The 15,406-nt window shown below is 28.2% G+C and overlaps 1 protein-coding gene across 6 annotated transcripts in view; it reads left to right on the forward strand.

Moving 5' to 3' along the window:
• Positions 1 to 15,406, forward strand: part of LOC107454046 (rho guanine nucleotide exchange factor 28) — a 260,406-nt gene that overhangs the window by 4,926 nt on the left and 240,074 nt on the right. For all 6 annotated transcript variants that reach the window (XM_043048253.3, XM_043048250.3, XM_043048255.3 and 3 more), the window contains exon 3: positions 869 to 1,025. In XM_043048253.3, coding sequence (XP_042904187.1) covers positions 869 to 1,025 — 157 coding nt within the window. The remainder of the gene's footprint in view (positions 1 to 868; positions 1,026 to 15,406) is intronic.

Here is a 15,406-nt window from a genome sequence, read left to right on the forward strand (position 1 = left end):
ATTGAATATAATAATTTAAATTGCTATCATTTTCATGTTAACTGTTGGTTGCATATCTATATTATGTTATAGATAATTTAAAATATTTGAAACCCTTACACCTCATACATTATTAAACCTCATTTTATAATGTAGGGTTGGTGTATTTTAACATTTGCCTAATAATTTTACCTCACAAATGATATAATTTTTGATGAGTTATGAAATGATTTTTATTTATTCAAAATATTTTCTTCGAAATATCTTTAATTTTGCTTACATATTATTTCATATAAAATTTAAATTTCCTTGTTTTATAATTGTTAAATTTAAAATAGTATTATATTAATTTGAAAAATAATATTTTTTAATATTTTTTATCATAAATGAAAAATGTTTTTGTTACAAAATGTGATTGATGACTCCTAAAATGAAAACATTCACATTAGAGATGAGTTCGGGCTCGCATTTGGTGGTACAAGCCCTCTCAAAGAATTTTAATCCGAACCCTAGAAAGGTTATTTAGAGTCTGAGATATGCGTCGAATAAAGGTTTTGTGGTCTCTCTCTTAGACATTTTTGCTGCCTAGGAAATTTGTCGATAAAACCTTTTTATCGCATTTTATTAATAAATTTTATATATTTTATACTTAATAACTGTACTAAATGTTTGTTTTAAAGTATAAAAAAATTTAATCATGAGTTCGAGCCCACACAAGCCTTGAAACTTTTTTCATTAAAGAGCTTGAGCTTGTCTTACCTCTAAAATGCATGGGTAAATCCTCATTATTCAGGTGGCAATCTTTTCTGAAATGCTAAGAATTAGTTTTTTGTATTATGTAATTAAAAGTTAATTTTCTTATATAAGTTTTTTCTTATCCTGAATTTAGGGTGGAGGAAAGATTACTATTGAACTTAATGCAAGTTATCATACTAAAGAAAAAAGGAACTATTATTTATGTTTTAAGGGGTTAAATGAAAGGCACACTACTATTGCTCACCCTACATACTTAGATTCACACCTACAACTGACTGCTACAATACCGGGTAAGTCTTTTCTGCTTATGTTGAACTATTTTTAGAGTTGTCCGACCATAGAGACCGGACTAGATAACTTAAAATTGAAGCAATTGTCGTGTTGTTGTGGTTGTTGAAGTCAACAAGATATTTACACAATTTTTCTTCCAAATATTGTTTTTGTGAAATTTTAATTCACTATTGATTTTTTTTTCTTACTTCGATTGATTTCTTCTGAGAATTAAAACAGACTATCAATATACACTCTTTCTTCAGATAGTCCAACAATAGTTGTTGTCCAACCATAGAGACTGAACTAGATCTCTTAAAATCGAATCAATTGTTGTGTTATGGTTGTAAATGCCAAAAAGATCTTTATACAATTTTTCTTTCAAATATTCTTATGAAATTGTAATTCATTTGTGGTTTTGTTTTCTTATTTCGTTTGATTTCTTCTAGAAATTAAACTAGACAATATGTACTCTTTCCTTTGGATAACATGTTAAATTGACAAAAAGTGTAGAATAATGTATATTTGATTGTTGGTTGCTACTGGTAACTCAGTGATCATTGATGCAATAGATATAGTTTATAGGCTCATGCATCTTAGTTATTTCTATTGTTAATGAAAAATTGAGTTTGACCAGGGTTGAAAATTTTTACGTCGAAAATATGTGTTAGCAAAAATTATTTAACGTTAGCTTTTTCATCACTGGAAATATAATTTTTAAAACTATAATTTTCAAAAATAAAATTTAAAATTATTTAGTGTGGGCAAGCTTTATTCGACTTTTTTTTTTTTTTTGGAACTGAATTAATGATTAAAATTGGAGCAGTGCAGTTGGTAGTTGAAATAATAATTCATTATTAACATTAATTTTTCAATAGTTTCAATAATTTTTTGCTTTCTTCTTCAATAGTGCGATTAAATATAGGTTTATAAACATTCAAAAGGATAAAATTAAGTTTTTAATAAGCTCATTGAATAATTGTCTTATAATATTCATTCAAGTAATATTTTTGCCGAGGTTGTCATTTCACCACCTAATTTTTCAGATGAAGTGTTTTTTAATATTATGATTCATAAATATACTCTTTAGAACATTTTTTTTAAAAGTCTGATTAAATTGATATTGAAATTTGTATCTTGAGAATTAATGGAAGAGGAATATATGTAAATTATTATTTGATGTTTAAAGTAGACTAAAGTAGTAGAAAGTAGATCAAGATAAGAGACTAAGTACAGATAAAAGTGATGTGAAACTCTTAAATTATATATTTTTATTAGCTGAAGGTAAAATATAATTATGCATCTCTAGTTTTATGTTTATTTAAATAAAATTGCTTATAAAATTTACTAAATATCTAGTTTGTGTATATAATTAGTGATGAAAGACTTGTTCTGCCTAGAGAAATTGTTAGAATAATTGATCTTGTTTAATATGTTTCGATTTGAATTAATTTATTCTTCATTGGACATATAACTTACAAATTGGGTCATAACTTATAAACTCATAGTTGATAAATTGGGTCATAACTTATAACTTATATATTCTTGACAAATTTATCACATTATGCTTGGACAAATAACCATGATTATACTCTTTCAGTATTTAGTTTGTAACAATTATATTTTTAACCGTTTTAGTTTAAAAATATTAAGTATTAAGTCATAGCACTGTTTTTAAATAATATTAAGCATTATTAATATATTTTATCCGAATTGTGGTTTAAAAAATGTCAACTGCCCTTGGAGTCGAAACAGGCACGTTCCTCGTAGCAAAAACTACTGAAGTCGTTACTTTTTTTTCATAGTTTGTAGTGTAGTGTGCTACCATTTTAAAATAGTAGTCTAGTGAGTAATGTGATGTAGAAAAACTGTAGTTTGTAGCAAGTTCTGACAACTATTTTTAACGTTAGTTTAGTAATAAAAATTATGTTCAAACGTAAGTCATTTTTTTATATGAGTGATGCAAATCTTCAAGTCCATCACGAGCCTAAAGAGCATTTAGAATTAGCATAACCTTTGCTTTTAAATAAGAAATTGAAACAACAAACAGTTCAAAAATTTGAGATTTTCCCTTTCTCCCATCGCAAACATAAAACAAAAGAACATCTAAAGAATGCAAAGCAAACAATTTTTAATGAAGCTACCTACATAATATTTTTATAATAATTTTGCTTTTCTATAAAGTGTCACTGATTTTATGGTAATTAGTTTCATCTACTCAAAAGAAAAAATTTTACTTCCTCTGTGTCACTGCAGTTCTTTTTCTTTGTATTTTTTTTACTCTTTTTTTTCTCTTTATTTATAGAAATATAGTTTAATAATAAAGTATTAGCATTGATTTTAGAAAAATTTCTTTGCCTTACCCATAACCGCTGAATTAGATGTATATATCTTTGTGTTTTACAAAGGAATATGAAAAGAAAGTAATTTTTAAATGATTGGTAGGTAGGTACTTTATTCACGTCGCACTAGAACTGCACAATGTGCTATTGGCGACGGTCTGGATACATTCCTGAAAATAATCTGGAGATATGGTGTCGCAAATTTAATCCTCTGCAGCGGGGATGTCTTTCCTATTTTGGTAGCCTGACAACCTGCGCACAAAGTCGAGCACTTTACGGTAGAACAGTTTAACGAGGACGGATACAGCACACCCTCGGTCCCCACACAGGCTGATCAAAGTGGTCGCCCACCTGCTTACTGACCGCAGCCAGTGATGCTCGACTTCAATTTTCTGTTATGAACATTGTCTTTATGATCAGTCCACTGTTTGAGGTTTAGGGACTGATTAATTAGGGATGTAAATGATTAATTAGATTTGTTTTATAGAATGTTTTCTATTGTTAAATAAGATATTTTATTAAAACTTTAATTTTTATTACATATAAACATTAACATACTACTGCCTTTTTGTATGCAACATCAATTTTTTTCGCGTTTATATATAATGATTATGGTCTTGCGGTACAGAGTTTACTTATACAATGAAATCATATAAGCAAAAACTAGTGTTTAAAAAAATAATTATTCTGTTGTTAAGTTTTTGATCTTTATTTGAAAAAACAATTTCCTGCTTAAATTTTTGATTTTCATTTAACTAAGCAGTTTTATCATTAAATAGTTTTTTATGGAAACTTAAGGGTGCTTTATTTCTGTTGGTAACTAAATACTAGGGTACACATGTAATTTGCATAACTAATCTTTTAATACAAATACTCTAACCTTTAATTGAACTCCAGGAATACATAGTATTTTTTATCTGTAATTTTTGGATTTTGTCCAATTCAAACGAAGCTCAATGTGTTGATGATCATATCCACAAAACTGAGTGTTTTTAGTAGTTGCAACTATACTCAAAATTTATAGAACTCAGTTTTATTGATTGAAGTGCTAAAGGACAATATTTTTTCTTCTTATTTGACTTATTATTATTTTTCCTCCACAGAAGATAAGACTAAAGTTGTCTGAACTGAAAAGGCTAATCAAATTGCTAAAGAAATGTTTTAGAATAATAAATTAGTTCTTATAAACAAGAATAGATATTTCTTTCATAATTTTTCCTTATAAATAAACAGATTTATTGCTCTAAACCGCTTTTTTCCGAACTTTTTCTTCCAATTTTTAACATCTATTATATTTGACATGAATGTAAATTAAATCTTCTAAATGAGATATTTTAAAAATAGTTAATTAATGACTACATTTTTAAAGTAGTTTATAATCACTAGTTTTAAGAGAAAGTAATTGTAAATACACAAGTGGGCGACCTTTGTGCTAAAATACAAACAGAGGTAAACAACGTTTAAGAGCACAAAAAATATTAATAAATGCAGACAGCTGTTTCGGATGCTCAAAGGGCAACCTTCATCAGTGCAACAGAAAGAAATGAGATCAAACAGGGTAAATATATAGAGAAAGGTGACGTCACAAGGGAGGGGGGTGGTTAGAGCAACGGCCAATAGTGATGGGTGAATGGATGACGGCGAATGGGAAGCAAGGAACAAAAAAGGGGGGTTAGTTAGGTTTAAGGGTTTGAGCATCCGAAACAGCTGTCTGCATTTATAAATATTTTTTGTGCTCTTAAACGTTGTTTACCTCTGTTTGTAAAGTATTTGTAGTTAACTATATTTTTAGTAAAGTAGTTGAACTTGTAAAAACAACAACAAAAAATAAATATAATTTTTCTGACCACTGACTCTCGCACAATCATAGATATTTGCCTTAGTAGTTTTCATTTGTAAGATACTTTTTTTAACCTTTAAACTATGGGATCTTACTTTTAACTAAATTAAGTTACTGTTAAGCACATTTCTCTCACTTCAACTCTGTTTTCTTCAAAACTTTTGTTGTGTGATTTTTGCCCTGTTGCTTATATGAAGCTGTATCTTATAGTTCCTGCACTTTTAATTGTTTAAAACATTACTTGTCTTCGTTTTTAAATTGTTTAAAGTATTACTTGGCTCATGTCACTGGGATGTTTCTGGTACTCCTCCATAGCATTACTTCAGATCTATAATTTTTCTTGCTTATGACTGTAATTTTTAGTCAACATTAAATGCAATGTTTACTATATTGTGAATGCAATGTTTCAGAAGGAACAGTGGTAGTATATTCATGCATATTTTTTGTTTATTCCTTTATAATCTTTCTCATTTCCGTGAGGATTTTACTTTTTTCAGGAAATAAAATGGTTAACTACCATTGTATTTTGGTGGAAATGTTGAGAAAAATCTGCAAAGCTCTAAAAAAATCACATTGCTTTTTAAATAATTATAATGCAAGCAACCAGAACATATGAATAAAATGGAGACTATGTTTATCTATTCTCTTTATTTATTTCGAAATCCCACATACATAAAATTATAATTTTCTGCAAATTTCACTTTAATGCAAAATAAAATAACAATAAAAATAATTAAAAAAATAAACAAAAACGGAAAAAATGCTTAAAATTTAATATCATAGATATTAAGATAATAATATTTTGAAAAATAATTTCATAGCAATTATTGTCTTATTATTTTTTTAAAAGAAATTACGATATCGCAAGTCCTCTTTATTTCAATGCAAGAACGAAAAATAAAATGACTTTTAAAATTATAAGGTAGAAATTTAATGTTTTTTTAAAACTGATTTATAAGGGAAACTATTTAATTTAATGAATGAATGTGTCTCATAATAGGCTTTCTATTATTGTAATTGTTGCAGTATGATCACTGTTGAAAACAAAAGCATCTAAACCGTTAGTATTGCTTTTCTTCAGTGAAATAATTCATTAAGGTTTATGTACTTTTATTTAAATATTTAACGTAAGAGAATAGGATGCATTGTTAAAGAGAACACTAAAGTGTAAAAAGGAATTAAAAGCATGACACTGACATAAAAAAAAGATTTATTTATTGATCTTTACAATAAAATATAAAAATGTGTCTAACTTATTAAACTGTCTTTGCAAATAAGCTGAAAGTATTTAGTTGAAAAAAGTAAAGACAAGTATATTATCGTTCAAAGTAAAATAAAGGTGAAGGAACTTCATACTGAATGTTTGCACTGGATCTTGGACCAGGTAATGGCTAACTTTGTTTTATAAAATTAGAAGATATTGCTTGATATATCTGGCATGGAAGGTATGAATGAATCGAATGATTTTATTTGTTGAGCCTTTCACTATCAAATTTTGGATTGGTAATTAATTCTGTACTTTTTTATGTTGTTGCCTGATTTAGATTTTTTAAAAACATATTTTTATTATCCTTTAAACTAATGAAAACCAATTTGGATTATTCTGAAAAATTGTCCATATGCTCAGAATCATCCAAAAACTTGCATCACTTACAATTCCCAATGCACAACACTACATATTTCATCATATATTTTCACAGACACAAAAACTAAAGATATTTATCAAAAATCAAAAAGCAGGTATATTAATACTAAATTATCTTTGAAAAAATGCTGATAATGAAAAAGTATAATAAGCAGACAGGAGAAATGTTTAAGGTTAAAAAAAAGTAATATACTTAACATTTTAAGGAGGAAAAAATAAAATGTGACATTTACTACTAAAGTTTAGACACTAGAGTAAATAAATGCAATTTTTTAGCAAATTTAAGGCAGAAAAAAATAAGACTCATAAATGAGCATGTAAAACAGTACTCAGTAGTACTGGAATCAGGAGAAGCTATTGAAACAGCCTGGTTTAATGTGGATGCAAAAAACATGCAAGATCTTGTCTTGTGTGTGTTTTCAGTCTAATAAAGAAATGATTATCACAGCAATTAATAAAATTTTGTATTTTATTTTTCTCTGAATAAATGTAGGCATTTGTGGCAATTAATATTGGTAGAAATGTGATTTTTTTTTAAATTTTTTATTTTTTAGTTATTACGTTTTCTTTCTGAGGTATTTTTAATGCAACAGTGAAAAAAAATCTATATATTGATCTCAAACTATTATTGATCAGTGTTCCTTTAATAAAATTATGCTGGAAACTGTTAAAACTTTGTTCCAAACAAAGTAATTTTAAAATTAAAAAAATTATTTTTTTGATATTCTTTTGCAATAAAATTTGCTTTTATCATATTTAAATAGAGCTAATTATACTTTTCTTAGTTTGACCTTTTTTTAAGGGTGGTACATGTTATGCACTTCCAAAAAAAGATTTCTTTTTTTTCTAAATGAAAAAGGCTGTTTTGATTTTTTTTCCTTGGATCACTACGAAACGAGACTTGCATTTGTGACTTTTCTTTGTTACCACAGTAACCGCCAGCATGTAAGTTTTGTATCTTGAGGAGTTCTCGTGAAAGCCAGACAATACTCAACTCTGGTTGTTCGTAAATATTGTAATTTCTAAATATACAAGCTAATATGCCTAGTAGATAATTCATCACTCTCTCTCTGATAATATACATTTAGTGAGGTAGAAGGAAAAAAATGTCTTTATAATTCTCTTTCAACAAATAAGTATAAGTCACTGTGATATTTTGTTTAGTTTTTTTTTTATAAAACGTTTTTTAAAAAGTTTTTTTTCTGCCCACTACAGTTCAAAAGCCCTTCAATTTACATTTTTTGATTTCTGGAATATTGATAGTTCATAAGTGTTCAGATTAAATTTTCGTTTGACATATCGCGACTAAAAACTCATTAAGTATTAACAGAGTGATAGATTTTTCTCCTTAAATTATTGTTGCCATATTTCCATACGCAGTTTCAGAAAAATTATTTCTTGCTTTAATTTAATGTTGGTACTTCGAACCATTGTATCGTACAAATTTTCTTCAGTGTTAATAAAATTTAACTTGCATCATGTTAAGGCATTTCTGATTAAATATTTATGTGCCAAAATGGGCGTGTAAAGTGTAAGGGTAAAAAGTACATGCCCGAGCATGTCAGGCAATGTAATTTTTGAGTCTGGTATTAAGAGTCCGTCATAAAACTATGTAAGTTTATCTTAAGAATGTTTCTACTAAATTATAATTCTTTTTTTTTATGTCTCATAAAATACTCTCGAACTATTCTTCTACTAAAAATAAATGAATAAAAATCTAAAGTAGGAAATAATGTAAACACATGAGTTGTTTTCTATATTTTCAATGAATATTTAAACAAAAAATTTACTTTATATTTTCCCATTGGCATCTAAAAGGGAAACATCGCTTCTGACATTTTCCTAAACAAACAACTGCTTCTTTGAGCTTTTCGCCGGATGATGCCACTCAACCTTTCGAACAGATTGACAGTGCACTCGATTTGGTAAATTACCAATTATTTAAATCGATATCTCCGCAGTACTCGCTTATGTTGTAACTCCTACACATATTCTTGAACCTTAAAAATTCTATTAGATGTCATGAGAATTTGATGATTATCAAATCAGCAAACGGTTTTTTATTAAGTTTATTCTTGAATTTGGTGTCACTAATACGTTCAGAGCAAGAGTTCTTAAAGTATGTTCCGCGGCTCGAACTTGACACGCGTATTCTTTGGAAGAATCGTAGATCACCAAAGGTTCTCAGGAAATGCTGGCGCTAACTGGGATGCCGTTTATTAATGTATTTAAAATAAGGTATGAACGAAATTGAAAGTTGGGGATATTAAATAAAGCTTAGGTGAAATGAGCAAATAATTAGAAATAACTATACAAGGAGTAATAGCGAGCCAGCCCTATCTCCCTTTACACAGCTTGTTACTTCACTTTTCTATTTCATGTTATTGCTTATTGTTCATGGAAAAAAAAGATATTTAAAATTTATCTAAATAAAATATTAAAAAAAACTATATTAATGTCTGAAAGTATATTTCGAAATAGACTTCTGGGTCTTGAAGCTGATCTGGTTGTCTATTTTGTGTCGTAGCTGAAAAAAATGGTTGGATAACTCCTGGTTTACAGGATATGACGAATACTAAATTCGAAAAAAAATCTTTCTTTTTGCATAATATCCTTATTTGACTTCCAATATGTGTTAATTCTTTATTAACATAACTATTCGTGAAACACATTTCTAAAACGGAAAAAAAAAAAAAAGATTTGTCAACATTGTTGCTGAAAATCGGATTGATATTTATGTTTTGAACATAGCTTTGTTTAAGTCGCCAGTTGAAAAAAAAAGAGTTTAAAAAGAACAAAGAGTGTTTTTTAATAACAATAAAAAAAAGTCGATAAATGTTGTTTTCATGAGAAATCTGTCGTTTCAGGATTTTTTGTGGGTCAAAACGTGTTTAGGCGGAAATAGGTCATGCGAGAAGTTATTGTCGCTTTTACTTGTAGTTAAATGCGCCCATAAAAAGGTATTGTTATCATTATATTTCAGACCTTTTGCGACCTTTTTGCTTTAAGATTAATTTCACTACCCGCTTGTGGTTATCACGTTAGAATTATTTCCACTACATAATCTTACGCAATATTTTACTCCTCCCTCTACTCTCTTTTTTTCACTTCATAATTTAATGTAAGTGATAAAGTGTAAGTAAATGCCGTGATATATTTTAATTGTTTTTCTTTTAAAGAGAGATTGACAAGCGTGATCCCATTATTATTTGTTTACATATTTTTTAGCCTCATACAACGTGAGGCGTTTTTGTTTTTAAAACCAGTTTGATTCAGAATTCTTAATGAGGTAAATTTTGTAAAAAAATTTTAAAACATATTTTTACAGGGGACGCATTTTGCAGTGAAGCCTTAAATAATATGAAGATTTTTTTGTTTTTAAAATCAGTTTGATTCAGAATTCTTTACGAGGTAAATTTTGTAAAAAATTTTTAAACTATATTTTTACCGGGGACACATTTTGCAGTTCACTGCAAAATGTGCCCTAAATAATCTGAAGATTTTTTGTTTTTAAAACTTGCATGGTACAAAATTCTGTAGGAGATAGATAAATTTTGCTAATAATTTTTGAACCAGGGGGCACATTCGACAGTAGAGCCTTAAACAATATGAGGCGTTTTTGTTTTTAAAAACCAGTATGATGCCGAATTCTATCGGAGATAAAATTTGTAAATAGTTTTCGGTCAGATATTTTATGACTTAAACAATGGGAGACTTTTTTTTCTATTTTATTTTAAAACCTTAAAATTCTATCAGAGAAAAATTTTACGGGAAATTTTCGGTCTTCAATTTTACAGGGTAGATAGTTTGCTTTAGATTTCTGTGATATGATTTTTCCCCCTTAAATTTTAAAACCAGTTTCGGTTTCAAATTTTATAAGGCAGGCCTTTCACAGTCGATACTAATACAGCATGCGATGTTGTTCTTTTTAAACCAGTTTAATGTGAAAACTCTCTAGAGGAGATGCATTTTAAAGGACAGAATTTTACAATGAAGACTTAAACAAGGCTTTTTTTTTGCTTTTAAAAACAGTCTAACAGAGAATTTTATGGGAGATAAATTTTACAAGAAATTTTCGATTCAGAATATTTTTTTAAAAAGGGTATTGAGACAAATATTCAAAACTTTTAAATTGAGCATATAATTATTTTTGGAAGGTTTGAGGTTCACGCTTGTCTTAAAATATTATACGTCATCGATAACATTATTGCTAACATTTATTTAGTTTTTGATAAGAACGGTTATTTGTGAATTTTCATTTAAAATCATCAATTGATATTTGGTGTCCAATAAAATCAATAAATAATATTTTTACCTTACATCCTTCTTCCTATAGTCTCTGTTCATAAAAAATAAACAATGTATTATTTAATTGAAGGAGGTCTAGTTATAAGTGTTGCTAAATAAGTTATAATCGAAAAAAAGGTGCGCTAAAAAAGAGAGGATTAAATAGATGTCAGGGTCAGGACTTAAATAATACATTTTAGCTAGGCTGGAAAAACCATATTTATAAAGAAAACAAGATCGCCTGCATCTCCTATAACAGAAACGTCGCGTGTGTATTTTATTTGTTTTTTAGAACAGAGCGAGACTTGCTCTTATTTGAAAAGGTTGAGATCGGTTTTGGATGTTTTTTAAATGCAGCTCAATAAATGGATATTTTTTAAACTGTCTTTTCTGTTTCACAAACACATTCAAAACGCATTTTAACCTCTATTTTTGTCCCTGCTTTTTTGCAATATTTAATATTATTTTTGGTATTATTGAAAATGTAAATAATGAAAAATTCTGTTGCATTGCGTGTGTAGTGCTAATCGTAAATTTGGCAGTTTGCTTCCTTCTGAACTGTGTAAATTCCAATTCGCGATCGCAACGAACTATAGGGGGCGTTGTTGTATGAGACGCATACCTGCGATTTCTATATGAACCGTCATTCAGTTACTCTGGAGACGTCTTTAATGTAGCGTGTAGCATTGCAACGTTCCTTCTTTAATGTGGCTTATTAAATTTAAAAAAGAAAAATGCTTGATATTCTTTCTTGTACAACCGAAAACAAAATGGTATCTCTTTTTATTAGAGAAGGAATATCCAAAACACATCGGAAAAATATTTGTACATTAACAGAAAAAAATATGTATATTCTTAAAAGAGTTAAAACCTAATGCCCGAGAAATAGTATTACTAAATTTAATGATATAACATGAAAGGCCCATTTAAACTTTACATTCTATAGTTTTAAGAATCATATTACTTCAAAAATTAAAATGAACAAAAAGTATACATAAGCCTCATAATTTTATGAAATTTAATTTTGTAAACAAAGTTTTTTGACAACAATTTTTATCAAAAAATTTCAAGTTTCAATAAAAATCATTATTTAGAAACTAAGAAACGTAAAATAAAGAATGCTGACGAAACAAAAACAAAAAAAAAAAAAAACAATTCTTTTTTGTCGCCATTTTTAGTGCTACGAAAATTCGTCTTTGGGATTTGCCAAAAACAAAACAAGATGCAATTTTATTTTTTCAGGAGGGAAATATTTTACCGAAAAAACGAAAATGTACCAATTCCCACAACATGAAACTTTATCTTGGTAAACGTACGTTTTGGAAATGTTATTTCATTTGGAATCTTATTTATCAGAGTTCATATGGCGATATGATTGTTTTGAATCTATGCTAAACTCTATATCGGCTCATTTTCCACCGAAATCCGATTGACTATTTTGATTTTAAATAAAGTGTTTTATTTTATGAATTGTCGCAAAAATTTTAAGTGTAGATTGGCGGCACTTAAAAACCGCCAAATCTGTAGCGGCGGTGGCGTTAATACGTAAGTACCGAATTTTTATTCCATACTTTTCTGAATCATATTACTTCAAACATTGGAATATACAAGAAGTATACATAAACACATAATGTTATACCATTTAATTTTTCAAAAAAAGTATTTTGAGAACAATTTTTATCAAAAAATTATAAACTAAAAAACGGAAAATAAAGAATTCTTAGGATAAAAAAAACGATTTTAAGAATTCTTTACATTGAAATAAAAACTTTCATATTGTTTCTTTTTTTATTATTCTTATAGTTCTTAATCTGACGTAAAAAACCATTCTGTAGAGAACCATCATCAAATGAAAAAATATATTTACAAGCAAATTTTTTATTGTAAAAATCATTGCACTTACCTGATTTATAATTCCTGGAGAATTCCAAAATGATAAGTTCCTTGTTTGAAAACTTTATTCTCAAATAATAGATACATAGTTTATCCCTTCATTACTTTTAGATAACATACTACACAGCAAAATTTTATAATATATATGAATTTGAATATGTAGCTGAAAACAGAATAGCTGAATTCTAGTTGAACTTATTCTTTCAAAACTAAAAAATACTTACCAAGAAAAAAAATTCTTAATTATTAAAATTAATTAAGAATAAGCACAAATGGCACTATTTCAAGTAACTTGGATAATTTTTTATTGTTGTTTTCCGAATTATATGGATACAGAAATATATACTATTCTATAACGAAGAAGAATATGCTATAACTATTACAATTCTGTATGTTCTGAATTCATATTTATTCACTGGAATGACGAAAGCAATGTTGACTTCACTTTAATTCGTAATGAATTGAAGACAGAAGAAATGCATTTTACCTTAATACACACATCTGTAACAGTATCCGAAATCGGAAGTCATCAGTTGCAAGTTTGTTGATAATAGAAATAAAAAATTATTGAGGAATTTTTCTTCAAATGTTTGGCGTGTTCTGTTCCTGAAAGATTTACTAATATTCTGGAGATTTTTTTCAAGTTCTTCGGCCTTTTCCTTAGGGAAATTTTGTTTTATTTGCTGCTAAAAAATGGCGTCTGATTCTGTCAATGATTTCGATGGAACTAAATGAAAACGTGATAAATTAATGTCTGATATTTACAGGCTCCCGCTAGACGGCGTACTCGAGCGTTGCGATCGCGAATTACTTAAAGATGAATTCTCTTTTAAGGTACAGCTTATACCCACTAAACTTTTTTGACTGTAACTTTATGGCAATTAAAAAGTGCAGATTAATCATTTTTATTTATGGCACAGTGGGAAAAACTTGTGTACATATTTATGTTGGTAACTTCGTATCGGTCTGCCAATCCCCTTGCAATTAAAACTTTATCATGAAATGTGAAATTGTCTTTATTTCTTTTTATTTTCTAAATTTTTGTAACGTCTCTGTTTATTTAACGGATTATTTATATTTATTTGTCTCGGTAAACTTATTATCTAGATTCTAGGCGAAAAAAAGAAAAAAAAAACTCCATAAAGTGGTAGTTTTAAAAGAAACGAATAAAAAGTTATATTTCAAAATAGTTTTTATCCATCATGTTAGTTATGTGTAGTTCTTATATGTAAAAATGAAAATCTGTTTATTCTGGGCAGTTTGTCTCTTAGAATTGCTATCTCGTGGCATCTTGAACCGAAAAACATGTTTGCTATTTGTTTTAGTGTTATAGTAGTTTTTTTTTTGTTCATGTTTTGTTAGTTTAAAAGATTTGAGTTATATATACGAACGTCAAATTGTTTATTATAAAACATTCACAATAAAATCCACATCACAACTTTTTTACTTTATTCTTAGTCTGAGATATGATTTAGTTTTCCTTTCCCGTTAAAAATTTCCGTGGAGAAATGAAATAAAGTTTTTTTTTTTTTTTTTTTGAAAAACTTATTCTTTGATTGAAGGAACTAATGTCATTCTTTCAGATGTCGGAAAGAAGTAAATAAATCTTCCTTTTTGCTTATTCGAACAAAAATCGAACAAAGGAGGGAGTTTTCAAAATGGGTGTGTTGTGCAAATTTCTTTTATTGGGAAAAAAACTATTCCACTTTCAATCATTTGGCTGAATGCGACAGGATAATAAAGCTGCCGGACAGCTTGCGAGGTGGGGTTCTGGATTTTGAATCTCGTCAACACTTTAACCTGTTTTCTTGCGGGGGTGTTTACAAGAATAGCGGCCATTCCATTTTGTACTCCTTTCTTTTATTTAGATATTTTTTCTCTTATGATAAATAATAATGATAGTTTCAACTTTCAATATCATTTTTTTTTTTTTTACCTTTAGGGCGGAGAGAAATTGCTATTTATTTTACAATGCACCTATCAATAATATTCGAACAGACATAATGTATAAGTATTTTAAATAAATAACATACACAGTGCCATTATATTAATACTATTGTATTAATGACAAGCTTTCGCTCTCCAAGATAACCAGAAGGGGAGGGGAGGCGATGTGATTATAAGAAGCAATTAATTTGAATTGATTTTTGTGTGTGCGCATATTGCCAGCCTTTTTTCCGATCGTAGATTGTTTAATCTAGCTATTTTATTACCGCTTTAATTTTTTTTTTAAAAACCCATTTTAATTTCTTTATTTTTAATTAATTTATTGCCAACATTTTAATTTGAATATCATTGGAACTTCTGTATTTTTGTGTGTTCTCTGAATATCAAGCGTGAGGTGGTGCGCGTAAGGTTTGCCGTACGTAAATTGGTTTGTAAACGGGAAATAAA

Source organism: Parasteatoda tepidariorum, chromosome 8 (assembly GCF_982258835.1).
Source record: "Parasteatoda tepidariorum strain Cologne lab strain chromosome 8, Ptep-v5.0, whole genome shotgun sequence".
In the NCBI taxonomy this organism is placed as follows: domain Eukaryota; kingdom Metazoa; phylum Arthropoda; class Arachnida; order Araneae; family Theridiidae; genus Parasteatoda; species Parasteatoda tepidariorum.